This window comes from Chiroxiphia lanceolata, chromosome 4 (assembly GCF_009829145.1).
Source record: "Chiroxiphia lanceolata isolate bChiLan1 chromosome 4, bChiLan1.pri, whole genome shotgun sequence".
Lineage (NCBI taxonomy): Eukaryota > Metazoa > Chordata > Aves > Passeriformes > Pipridae > Chiroxiphia > Chiroxiphia lanceolata.
In genome coordinates, this window is record NC_045640.1 from 2407154 (window position 1) to 2421000 (window position 13847).

Below are 13847 nucleotides of genomic sequence, written 5' to 3' on the forward strand. Positions count from 1 at the left end.
TTGAATATGCTGGAGAGCTGCAGGACACATTTTAAAGTAGCTGATGCATTAAAACTTGGAATAATTGGAACGAGCGCACGTGGTTTGCACGGTTGGGCTTTGCCAAACACCTACCTGAAGGCCACAGAGAGGGATCAATGACCTTCTGGGCATTAAGAAGGTGGTTCAAGAAGCCACAACCAACTTTGGTCGTGGCAGAGAAGGGCAACTGAGCTGGGGAAGGGTCTGGAGCACAAGTGGTTTAAGCCCAGCTGGAAATTAAGCCCAGCTCAGCCACTTGCTCAACCCTCACCACGGTGGAACGGGGAGGAGAATCAAAAGTAGGCTGAGATAAGAGTTTAATAATTGGAAACAGGGTAAAATACAATAATAATGGTAAATGATGATGTTAATAAAAAGGGAAAGAAAAAAAGCACCCAAACGAGCGATGGTTGGACTCGATCTCAGAGGGCTTTTCCAACCTTAACAATTCCATGATTCTACTTTAGGATTATGGAGAACAAAGGAAAGAGAACATGGAAAGAAGGGAGTTGTGGATGCTGAACTGTTCAACTTCTTCATTTTCGTAGGAATAATGTAAAGATATTCCCAAGTTCTCTTTTCCCTCAAAAAAAAAGGAAGGGACTCAGACTGTATTTTAGGCACATATTTAGTAATGCCATTTGTGCTGCAGTAAAAAAATTATTTAATAAGCACCAGGAGCAAATAAACTATCTGCAGCATAACTCCAGATTTGAATTATTGCAACAGGCCATTTCCACTTATTGAAAACACTGGGAAAATACTTACAGCTGGGAAAAACAATATACAGCACATAAAATCATCTGCCTGAGTGCTGCATGGAAGAAATACTGCTCCTGGTGAAGTTTTTCTGAGGAAAAAGCTCATTTATTGGCATCAAATTACACCATTTGATATTCAGATCTTTCATAGAGGCACGTGAGGTTTGATGGGATCTGATGGGACAGGAGAGAGTCACTGCTGGATCATGGAATTAGGGAATGGTTTGGGCTGGAAGGGACTTTAAAGACCATCTAATTCCACCCCCTGCCATGGGCAGGGACACCTTCCACTAGCTCAGGTTGCTCCAAGCCCCATCCAACCTGGCCTTGGACACTTCCAGGGATCCAGGGGCAGCCACAGCTTCTCTGGGAAGAAGGAGGGAATTTATGGTCTTCCAAACAGCAATATGTGTTTAGAAGACCACAAATATTTTCACATCTTCTGTATGTGAAGGTGAGAAATACCAACTACAGGGGGGTGTGGGGGCAGACACAGATTTTTTGGAAGACAAGGAGGCACAAATAGGAATAAAAACGTTGACTAGGAATTGCCAAAACAGCTCAAACCAGGCTGAAACTCAACTGCACAATGTGTAAATTATGAGGAGCAGACAGGAGGAAACAAAGGCCAGTTTGCTTGCAATTCATTAGCTTTGCAAAGGTTACCAATGGCTGGAACATCATTTCTCCTGCGGCCCCAATTAGAAGGGAATATTAACGACCCCGGAACGGCACCGTCCTGTCCAACCTTTATCCACTGACATTTTCTTAGCTTCAAATATAATGTTGATGTGGGACAAAATAAAGGGAACCAAAGCCTGACTTGGTGCTGAATTCCAACTCCAGAAGGTGCTCCCAGAGTCCGACAGCAGTTAAATGAGACACAACCCTGTGCCCACAGGAGGCAGCTCCTAAATGAAATGGAAGTCAAATCCTGCATCCTGGTGCTGTTGGAATGCAGAGCCAGGTTCCTGCTTTTCCACACTGTGTGCCTCACAGGCAGCCCAGCCAGTGCCTGGGATATTCCATGAACCCAGCAGTGCTGGAGTTTGGCAATCCTTGCCTGCTGGAAGGACTGGCTTGACCTAAATCATCCCAAATGTCAGCAATGAAACCAAAAATCCCAACCTCCTGTTTCCCACTCGGGTTCTCCAGGCAGCTCAGCAGCACAGCAGGGTCAGGATGGGGTCACAACCAGCTGGAGAAGATGGAAATGTGCCACAAGATCCCCAGCTCAGAAAGATTTCACTGATTCACAGAATCACAGGATGGTTTGGGTTGGAAGGACCTTAAAGCCAATCCAGTGCCACCCCCTGCCATGGGCAGGGACACCTTCCACTAGACCACGTTGCTCCAAGCCCTGTCCAACCTGGCCTGGGACACTTCCAGGGATCCAGGAGCAGCCACAGCTTCTCTGGGCAACCTGGAACAGGGCCTCCCCACCCTCACAGCCAGGAATTCCTTCCATATATCCAACCTACATTTCCCTTCTTTCAGTCTGAAGCCGCTCCTGCTTCTTCTGTCACTACAGTTCCTGAGGAACAGTCTCTCTCCAGCTTCGGACACTGGAAGGTGCTGTGAGGTCTCCATAGAACCTTCTCCTCTCCAGGTTAACATTCCCAACTCTCCCAGCCTGTCTCCACAGGGAAGATGTTCCACCCCCCTTATCAACTTTGTGGTTTCCTCTGGACTTGCTCCAACATTTCCACATCCTTGGGGCCACCAGAAACTACTCCATGAACCATCGAATCCCAGAATGGTTTGAGTTGGAAGGAACTTTCATGATCATCTCATTCCATCCCCTGCCATGGGCAGGGACATCTTCCACTATCCCAGGTTGCTCCAAGCCCACTCCAAGTGTCCCTGGCCTTGGACACCTCTGGGGATGGGGCAGCCACAGCTTCTCTGGGCAACTCCTGCATTCCCTGGAGAACAGCAAAATGAAGCAACACCCTTGAATGTGCCAACAGAAAGTCCCATTTTCCAGAACATTTCCCATTTTTCTCTTTCTGTGTCCATTACACAGAACTGATACACATCCCAGTTTTTGACTTTGCTGCTGGAGTCACCCAACTGTTCTCACAAAGCATTTTTCTTGCCTCTGCTTCGCGAGCAAATTCCCAGCCAAGCTCTCTTGTTAACAGCACAGGGGGCTTTCAGATATTACTATTTATGTTCTGCCTTGGATCCAACTGTAATTATGAAATGTGCCCCAGAGCATAAAAAACACAAACGTTTCAATAGTTTCCCCCCCAACCCAGCAAGATGAATCCCACTGTTCCAACACCGGTTAATTAGGGAGTTACAGGGACTGGAAAATAAAGCACTGGGAGAGCAGCTTAGGAGCAGTTAAAGAATGTAAAATGTTTAATGCATTATAAAATGCTTAATTGGAAAACACCAATAAATTGTCTTCTCCCAAATCCACGGTCTTAATCCTCTGCCTTGTTAGGAGGTTAAATAATATCGTAACATTCGTTCTCAAGGAGATCCAGTGATGGAGGGAGGGAAAACTCTTCAACCTGCCCAACTTTTGGACAGGTATTTTCAATATATATCAGCTGTATGTGCTCACTGAGATGCATAATGCCCTTATCCCCTGCTTCAGACTAGGATTGGAATCATGGAATGATTTAGGTTGGAGGGGACCTTAAAGCCCATCCAGTTCTACCCCTGCCAAGGGCAGGGACACCTTCCACTAGCCCAGGTTGCTCTAACCTGGCTTTGAACACTTCCAGGGATGGAGCAACCTGGGCTACTGGAAGGTGTTCCTGCTCATGGCAGGGGGTGGAATGAGATGGTCTTTAAGGTCCTTTCCAACCCAAACCATTCCATGATTTTGTAAATCCCAAGACAACACATGGAAAATTTTTCTAGTCCATCATTCAAGTGTGGGATGAGTGAAAATCCATCTAATCCAAATGTCAGCTGGGCCTGGAGACAAATACTGTTTCCAGGAGGTGTGGACAGTGCTGAAGGAAAGGGAAAGCTGAAGGTCTCAGATCCCCAGTCCTGGAGAATGCACGTTCCTGGGAGGAGCAGGGAGCTGCACCTGCTGATCCTCGTGGATCCCTCCAAACTCGAGGCATTCTGTGGTTCTTTAACAAAACAGCAAGTAACTGTGCTTTTGAGTTAACAGGGGAACACTGTTTTTTTACTGCAAAATCCAGTCCCTCTGAAAAAGGGAAATAAAAGAGCCATTAAAATGCTTGTCTGAACGATTTGTGTTTGCAGAAAAAGGGTCAGGCTGTTAGAGAGCAATGATGTCAGGTCTGGATCTTTAGAGGAAACGTGGAAGAAGTGATTTGGGGTGTGTAGCTCTTAAAATGTGAGAGGTCAAACAAACCTCTCTGAGATCCTGCTTAACTTTATAAAGAAGCAGGCACTGCAGGAGTCTTTAAGAGCTGTGGAGATGTTTCAGTGCTGAAGTCAGGGAATCATGGAATGGTTTGGGTTGGGAAGGACCTTAAAGCCCATCCAGTTCAACCTCCCTGCCATGGAACACCTTCCACTAGACCAGGTTGCTCCAGCCCGGCCTTGAACACTTCCAGGGATGGAGCTTCTCTGGGATTCTTTTCCAATAATGGATCTGGAGGAATCAATCCTGTGGAGGAGTTTAAACCCTCAGCTGGATCTGGGTCTGTAAAGAACTAAAGGGCAGTTTTAACTGCAGGTTGATTTTATGGCATTAAAAAGGAACTAAGGAACCAGCTGCTTCCCTATTTTCCTTATAATCAATAATCCTGAATGTTGATTATAATTGATTATGATCTCCTTATAACTAATTATGCTGCCACAAAGATTTTTTTAGGGAAGATGACTGTGCTGAATTGAGCAAAACAAACACCCAGTGTGTGTGCCAGGAGTAACCACTCACTGCTTACAAACAGCAGGAAGGTGGTGGCTCCAACCTGCTGTTCCCAGGGACTGCACTGAAGCAGACTCCACTCTCTGGAAGCTCCATATGAAAAAAAAAAAAGTAAATAAAAAATGATATAAACCACTTGTGTGAAGGACCCATCTGGAGCTCCTTGCTTTAATTAAATTTAGCATGAAATCTGAAGTGAGGGATTATTCCCACTGCTCATTTTACACCAGGCATAACAACCCCTACTCGGGAACAGGTTGTAAGACCTGGAGTGGTGTTCACTCCATGGATATCCCTCCTGAAGGGCTCCTCATCCATCAAGGGTTGGTTTGTACTCCTGGAGGATTAACAGCTCCCAAAATAGAGCTGACACGTTGGGTTGGAGGCCTTGAATAGAGCACCTGCCGTGCTTTGGGAGGCATGTCAGGGTTGGAGTTTTTGGAGGATGGAAAACAAATACTGAAATGGCTCCTGTGGGTTCCAGGTCCAAGGGAATCCTCAGGGCACTTCCCACCCAGACAGGAACTTCAAGCAGTGCCTGAAGGACAGAAGGATTTGGCTCCTTCTGTGCTGTAACACGTGGTTGTGTTTAACTTGACATATTTACGGGTTCGGTTTGAAATCCAAGGAGGGGTACCAAAAAGGAAGAATTTACTCCAGGATAACTCCCTGCAAAAACCACATCCTTAATTCTTGGTGGGTATGGGACAAGGTGTGAATATCTGCAGCACATCACACGTCAGCTCTTCCATGGGGGAAGTCACACAGTGTTTTCCAAACCATTTGAAAAGGAGCTTCTCCCCTTCCAAAAGCCTCTCCCAGCCCCAAAATCCCCTTTCCCTGCACCCCAGACAAAGATTAATTTCCTTCTCCTATTTCCTAATTAAATACTTCAAATAAAGCAGATATTCCCATTTTCTTTAGGCTGTGCTGCAGCAGGATGCTTAAGGTAAAAACCAAACCGAACACTGAAAATCAAAACCCAAAGAAACGAAAAGTACCTGAAAAATGTCACAAAGAACTGCACCAGGTCCATAAAGTTGCTGTGCTGTGAGAATGCAATCTGCAAGAGAAAAGCAAATGTTCTCAGTTACTCACTGAAAGAAAACTCCTATTTCAAGATGTTAAAAAGGATAAAACTTTACAACAAAATGTATCTTCGGTTAAGTCAATTCACCTTTTTTTTTTTTTTGAACGGTTTTTGAAAAAGAACTGAAATATTCTGAGGGGAAAAAGGAAACAAATTATAAATTCACACACAAAAATGAAGCTGGACAAGCAACATTCTCCCAGCAATGTTCCAAGGAAAATTCTTTGGACAAAACATCAGTTCCAAAAATTAGGAGGCGGAGCTGCGAATAATCTTAATTAAAAGTGAAAACCTTTAATTACTGCCCACACAGCAACTCCAAAAATTCAACATTTACGCTTCCAGCAACATTCCAGAGAGCCAAAAAAACCTCCCTTGGATAAGGAACTTACACCCAGAGCTGCAAAGAGGCACGAGACACAGAAGAGAATGGCCACCGTGAACACGGCGATGGCATTCATCCTTCCCCGAGCTCCCACGGCACGGGACAGGGAAAAACCCGGAATATTCGGGAGGAAAACCAGAGGGGAAGAGGCAAACAGGAAACTGGGAGGTGGTTGGAGGCAAAGGGGAAAGATTAGGGAGCCTGGGGAAGGATAACAAAGCGGAGGAAAGGCAGCTTGGCAATATTCGGGATCAGAAGTTTCTTTCCAGGTACCTCCTATTTCCTCTGACTATAATCTCACACCAGGACAGGATATTTAACTCTTTCGGGAAGTAACAGCATTATTTTGTGGATTCAAGGGAAACCTGCACCGACAAAAGCTTTTCAGGGAGATTAAATTCACTTCCAGCGTCACTTGTTGGGTTTTTTTACCTTGAGAAACAGAATTTCTGGCATCGTGAACACGAACACAAATCCCTCCTCCCAGCAACAGCCACACCCCAAAAATCAGGAATATACACAAAATGAGACAATGCATAGATTTCTGTCACTCTGGAACACTTTTTATGATCATATTCACTTTAAAAATTGATTGTAAGTTGGTAGAGAAGCTGCCCCAAAAAGGTTTTTTTTAATTAAATGTATTGAAATACTCCGAAGTTGAAAATCCCCCTGCAAGGCACAACCACTGTGGGGTTGGAAAGTGAACTCCAAACCTGCACACCAGATGCTCTGACCTCAATATTCCTGCCTCCAGAAGACAAGAAAACACAGTTTCTTGCTGATTTTTTTTCCTTTATAATGTTCTTCCCAATGCTTTTCTGATTATAAAAAGACACTGAGTGTTATTTCACTTTTCAGTTAAAAAAAAATCAGTGCATGGTCACTGGTTTAATCTGTGCAAAACTCCTCTGGAATTGTCTTTAAGGCAAAGATTGTCCTCACTAAAATATCACAGCCCAAAATACAAAGCCAGGATAAAAATAATAACTCTTGTTGTTATTTCTGAGAACAAGCAGGATGAAAAAGAGGCATCTCGAAATAAAGCCCTTTTTTGTGCAGCAACAGCTTAAATTTAAAAATCCTTTTGGAGAGCTGGAAAATTAAAAGGACAAAGGACTCATCAACGGGCCAGTTCTCTGTGCATGATCAGCAGGACCAAGGTGGAAATCAAAACTTGCTCCCATAAGAAGAAGAAACAATTATTTGTTAATTTTAAAATTGTAGAGATTCTATGAAAAATTGATGAGAGCGTTACCAGAGAAGGGTTTCTCATTTTTTTGATAATATAATTGCAGGGAACAAAGAAAACAAAACAGAAAAAAACCAACAACAAAAAACCCCAAAATAAAATAAAAAACAAACAAACCAAACCAAACAAAAAGGTAGAACCACAAAAAAACCCACAAACTAAAACCAGTCAAAACCCACAAAAAAACAGGGAAAAAAATGACAAAAACACCTCAACAAAAAAAAAGAAAAAAAAAAAAAAAAAAAAAAAAAAAGAAAAAAAAAAAGAAAAAAAAAAAAAAAAAAAAAAAAAAAAAAAAAAAAAAAAAAAAAAAAAAAAAAAAAAAAGAAAAAGGAAAAAAAAAAAAGGAAAGGAAAAAGGGAAAAAGGAAAAAAAAAAAAAAAGGAAAAAGGAAAAAAGGAAAGGAAAAAAGGAAAAAGGAAAAAAAAGAAAAAAGGAAAAAAAAAAAAAAAAAAAAAGGAAAAAAAAAAAAGAAAAAAGGAAAGAGGAAAAAAAGGAAAAAGGAAAAAGGAAAAAAGGGAAAAGGGAAAAAAAAAAAAAAAAAGGAAAAAAGGGAAAAAGAAAATGGAAAAAAGGGAAAAAGGGAAAAAAAAAAGAAAAAAGGAAAAAAAAGGTAAAAAAAAAAAAAGAGGAAAAAGGAAAAAAAAAAAAAAAAAAAAAGGAAAAAGGGAGAAAAAAAGGAAAGAAGGAAAAAAGGAAAAAAGGACAAAAAAAAAAAGGAAAAAAAAGGACAATAAAGGAAAAAAAGGGGAAAGAGGAAAAAGGAAAGAAAGGGAAAAAGGAAAAAGGGGGGAAAAGGAAAAAAAAAAAAAAAAAGAAAATTTGGGTTATTTCACAGCAAGCCCCACAAATGCTTTCCCATGGTGGTTTTCCCTGCCTGTTGGAATTCTCCTCCTGCAAAGCCCAGCTGAGCTCTGGGCCTCACACACAGATAAAAATGAAAGCCCAGCTTTGATTAAAATTAAAGGGAATTTCCCCAATTCCCTTCTCCCAAAGCTGGAAACACCATCAGAGCTGCCCAATGTGTGTCCAGGGCAATTTGGGCTCATCACTGTTCATGCTTTGTTTGCTCAGAAACCTCATTTCCCCTCATGGAATGTGCTCCCAGGACTTCATTCATCCAGTTACAATCAAAGCCGGGTTGGAAATGGTTCCTGTTGGTCCTGGATCCAGGAAAAACATGGCAGCAATTCCTTAGCAGTGAGGGATTTTTTAATTAAGTTTCAATGGTGGGAAAAGATTCGTTTCTCCACCCTCAAAAAACCTCTGGTTTTGTAGCAGAGGGTGAGGCAGAGGAACTGCAGGGAAGCTCCGTGTGGCTCCTGCTGGGAATGAGGAGAAACTTCTCCAGGAATGGGGCAGAACCTCAGCTCAGCTGCCAAGTCAAATCACCACTTCCACGACAAAGAATCCCAAAATTACCGGGCTTGGAAAAGCCCTCTGAGATCATCCAGTCCAACCATTCCCCCAGCACTGCCAGGGCCACCACTGCCCCATGTCCCCAAGTGCCACATCCACAGGGATTTGAAATCCCTCCAGGGATGGGGACTCCATCCCTGCCCTGGGCAGCTGTGCCAGGGCTGGACAACCCTTCCAGGAAGGAATTTTCCCGAATATCCAACCTAAACCTCCACCTGGCTCACATTCAGCCACCACCAACCAGCACCCTCCAGCTTTCCAGCCACTATTCCCAAGCCATACATGTCTTTTAAGGATATTTTATATTTTTAGGAATAACAGAACAAGCCTAAGTAGTTAAATCACATAATTAATTATGTTAATCCCAAAGAATATTATAAAGCTCGTGTTTATCTGATCTGAATAAATACCTGGGAAAGCACAGCCCCCCCTATCCTGCTTTTTCACCATTTGAAGTATCAAAACAATCCACCTGCTTTTCCAGATGAACAGGAATAGCTCTGTGGACTGATAAAAATTCGTAATAAAGAGCTTTACTTTTGTTTTTTTAATCATTTGATTAACATAAAATACGAAGCCAGGAAGCAAATCTGGCCGCCTCTGACTGGCCAAAAACATCCCCAGAATTGCCCTGGGTTGGAAATCAGCGCTCACACATTGCAAAGGAGTTCGTGGCAAATGACTTGGCCCCAAAATATTTAGAGGAGAGGAAAAGTCATTTGAACCCGAGCGACGTTGCGGCGACAGTTGGTGTTTTAAATCCAAAAAAACGCTGCTGGAGTTAAACTCCAGCCTGTGACTGATAGAAATTCTGACCAACAAACTGGGATGATTCCACAGCAGGACTTGCTTTCCGTTCAGTTTGTGCTTCAAGAGGAAAGAAAATTGAGATTAAACTTCAAGAGAACAGTTTGGGACAAAAATGAGTCCAGTTATCTCTCAGTCTACTAAGACCTAAGTTCACCTTAAGCAGTTAAGTGCAACAATAAAGTCATTTAAGGCTCCATTCTTTGATCTACAGATGCTCTGAACTCATTAAAATCAACTTGAATTTCACATCTCACCAAGGAAAATCAGTATCACCAACCCAGGGGGAAATTCTGCAGAAATTTCTCTTCTTGTTGAATCCAGCAAGAAACCAACTGAAGCAACACCTCTTGTTTAGCTGCAATAATCAGATTTACAGATAATTTGTCACAGCATGAATCCTCCTACTTGTGTTGGAACTTGCTGGGATTTTAGGGAAATAGAAGCCAAATTATTTGCCACAAGGGGGATGAGACAAACCTCTCTCCAAACTCAAATAATTCCTAATAATGGACATAATATTTGTGGCACTAATGTAAAATTAACTGAAGAACTGCTAATGAGAGAGCTGGGGTGTTCAGCCTGGAGGAGAGAAGGTTCAGGGAGAGCCTTCAGCACCTACAGGAGCACCAGGAGAGCTGGAGAGGGACCTGGGATAAGGGATGGAGGGACAGGACACAGGGAATGGCTTCCCACTGCCAGAGGGCAGGGATAGATAGGATATTGGGAAGGAATTCCTGTCTGTGAGGGTGTTGAGGCCTTGGTCCAGGTTGCCCAGAGAAGTTGTGGCTGCCCCTGGATCCCTGGAAGTGTCCAAGGCCAGGTTGGAGCAAGCTGGGCTAGTGGGAGGTGTCCCTGCCCATGGAATGAGATGGTTTTTAAGGTCCCTTCCAAGCCAAACCATTCCACGATTTTGTGAATATACTGAAGAATGTTTCAAGTATGGCTATTTCACAGCATAATTTGGGACATTTTGGGTCTCTGGACATTTGAGAAAACACGATCAACCACAGAAAATATCGTTTCTCTGCCTTCTCTCTCCCTGCTGACAATTCAGGATTATTTACAGGCCGGATTTCGGCCTTTCTTCGCTCCCGCACAAAGCGCCTCAATTCACACCATTGCTGCCTTTCCTTTCATCCCTGCTCTGTCTCAGGGATGAGAGAAAGGGAAATTGGAAAGGATATTTTGCACAGGACACGCTCCCAGAACAGAACTGTAAAAGAGAGAAAAATAAGAGTCTAATTAACTTCAGAAAGCAGAGAAGTCCAACGGAGAAGGCGCAACATGAAAGGGGCTCCTGGAGCTTGAGGCTTGCTGTGAATTCAGGAGATATCAAAGGTCCTACTGCTCCAGCCATTACCCCCACCTGGCAGGGGGCAGAATGCAACAGCACTCGTGTTTTCAAAGCCTGCAGGACCACACAGCCCTGAAAACCGTGGAAATTTAGGGATTTTAGGCTGCTTTTGGCTTTTCATTTCAACCCGGCCCCGGCGCCAAAGTTAACGAGCAAAAAGCAGCAGGTAAGAGGGGAAGGCTGGGAGCTCCACAGGCTGCCAGGGAGAGAAAGCCAAGAGCCAAACAAGCTGCAGGTGCCATTTCTGCACATCTTCCTCTGTTCCCTCCTCAGAACTGCACTGTCTTGTCTCTTTTTTTGCTGTGGTTAGAGGCAAGGATTCAACCTGACCTTGGAGAAGACACACAACACTAACAGGGCGCCGTGGCCTGAATGCTGAGTGTGCCTGTGCTGCTGTCAGAGGACCTGCTGCAAAACAAAGGGGCTCTAAGTATTCCTGAGTGATGCCAAAGTCATCAAAATATTCATTTTGCCCTCTAGGATAGAGAGGGGGGGGGGGGGGGGGAATGGCTCTTCTGCTCAAGAGAAACGTCGTTCCTTGCTCCAATTCTCCTTTAAACACAAACACAAGGTGCTCTAGTGAAACAAATCCATGTTGGGCTTGGTGCTCTGCACTCCAGAGGAGCAGGGAGCCAATTCCAACAGCCTCAGAGAGGATTTTAGGGAAAAACAGGTCAACACAGCAATCCAGCTGCACCACCTGAAGGGTGGTCTTGGTTCTGCCACATGATGCCGCTTCACGTGTTCTGTGAACGTTAATGAGCCAAGAAGTCATTAAGGCAGCAGAGAGCAAGGCAAAAAGCTCTTCATTCAGAATTCCAGCCCTTTAAAGCTGGGATTTTGGAGCTGACCCTTCTCCCCGAGGACGAGCAAACCCCAAGATGATCCTTTTCGGGCAGGCGGCTCTCAAATCATCTCAGCGACATCAGCTGCCAGGAACAGTCTCCAGAATGGAAGATCTGTTCACCTCTGCAGATGATTTATGGGATTCAGACACAGATTAAGATCCAAATCCAGAGGTATATTCCTATCATCCCCTTACACTCCAGGGGAAGCTCATCTGTCATCCAGCTGGCCCGTGTAGTGTCTAGAAAATGATTTACCTGTGCTCAGTTCCACAACAGGACCTTCAACCGCTGAGGCACAAAGAGACATTTATTTGCAGACCCCTCCATTCAGGTGGTTCAAATTCCCACAGTGAATCCTTCCCTTGGCTTCATGGATGCACTAAAAGCTCATTCATTGCTTAAACAGGGGTAAAACCTACTGCCAATCTGCCCTAGGACATCTCACCTGCCTCCAGCTGCTGCTCCAGAATTCCAGAATGGTTTGGGCTGGAAGGGACCTTAAAGACCATCCAGCTCCAACCCCCTGCCATGGGCAGGGACACCTTTTACTAGACCAGGTTGCTCCAAGCCCTATCCAACAGCTTTGGGGTGGATCCACACCCCATCACAACACAGGCAGGACATTCCCTTTCAGGGGCACCACAGACCTATTTTAATCAACAGCAAAAAACTACACCCAAATTTGTAGGTCAGCAAGAAAATTCAAGCTGCCTTGACTTCTTTAAGTCTCCACACGCTGCAAGAACAACCTGATCCACAGGGAAAGGTTCTCAGGCAGGGAAGTTAAACCTCAGGTTCGAGAGAAGGGTCTTAAGGGAATTAATTATAACTTGGAAAAACTCTGACATGCAACAGGAGCTGGGAGATCCCAGAGAGTTTGTGATACACCTGATGCTGTGTGTGGGCACCAAAAACACTGGAAGGTGTTGGAAAGTCTCCCTGGAGCCTCCTCCTCTCCAGGTGGATCCCCCCAGCTCTCCCAGCCTGTCCTCAGAGCAGAGGGACTCCAGCCCTTGGAGCATCTCTGGGGCCTCCTCTGGCCCAAATTCAGTGAACAATTCGCCCATCAAATCCATCTCTCCTCAGCTCAGACAGACCCTGGTGCAGCTGACGAGTCTCCCATGCTCAGATTCACACCCTCCAAGGTGTCAACATAAAATCTCCCCCTCAGATTTGATTTTCACACCCAACCCCTCCGAGCTGTGTGAGGGATCAGAGAGATTCACGACCGACTCCTCACCTGCTGCCACATCACCTGAGCCACTGAGCTTTACGGTACAACCACTTGCTACAGTGCAAACATAAAACCTGCCTCGCTCCTGAACCTCCACCAGGCTGAAAAAATCAATTTATATTCCAACACTGCCTTCCTGCAGCAGCCACAAATTGTCACTTGCCAGCTAATTGGCTGCAGGCAGCAGTTGGCTCAGAACTGCCAATTATCCGTGTTTCGTCTCCCCACGTGAACTCTGGGATGGTTTTGTGGAAGGAACACGGGCAGGGCTGTCCCTAAATTAAAAGTAGCGCTCAAGACGTGGCCCCAAATTTCACTGAATCCCGTGAATTATCCCACAAATCTGACACAGGGAAGTGTTTGCTCATAAACAGCCAGGGGGGGAAGAGTGGTGCGCGTCTGAATTTTAAGTGCACCAGGAAATAAAGTTCTGGGAAGTGCCATAATGGGAACAGCAAACTCAGATCAGACCCCGCACAGCTCAACCAAAGGCCACAGCAAAGATGAGGCAGGGGCCAGAAAAATTTGATTTCTTTGGAATTCTCGGTGATCCTCAGTGAATTATTTAACTCAGTTTCTTCTTCTGGGCCCCTCAGACAGGAGAGACACGGAGGGGGCTGGAGAGTGTGCAGGGAGAGGAACGGAGCTGGGAAGGGGCTGGAGCAGCAGGAGCACTGAGGGAGCTGGGGGGGGCTCATCCTGGAGAAAAGGAGGCTCAGGGGGGGACCTTCTAGGCTCTGCAACCTCCCTGACAGGAGGGGGGAGCTGGGGTGGGGGGTCAGGCTCTGCTCCCAGGGAACAAGGA

General features: G+C 44.8%; 1 protein-coding gene across 2 annotated transcripts in view; it reads right to left on the reverse strand.

Annotated features, from left to right (window-relative positions):
* Positions 1–13847, reverse strand: part of ATRN (attractin) — a 151928-nt gene that overhangs the window by 40861 nt on the left and 97220 nt on the right. For both annotated transcript variants that reach the window (XM_032684986.1, XM_032684985.1), the window contains exon 25: positions 5652–5713. In XM_032684986.1, coding sequence (XP_032540877.1) covers positions 5652–5713 — 62 coding nt within the window. The remainder of the gene's footprint in view (positions 1–5651; positions 5714–13847) is intronic.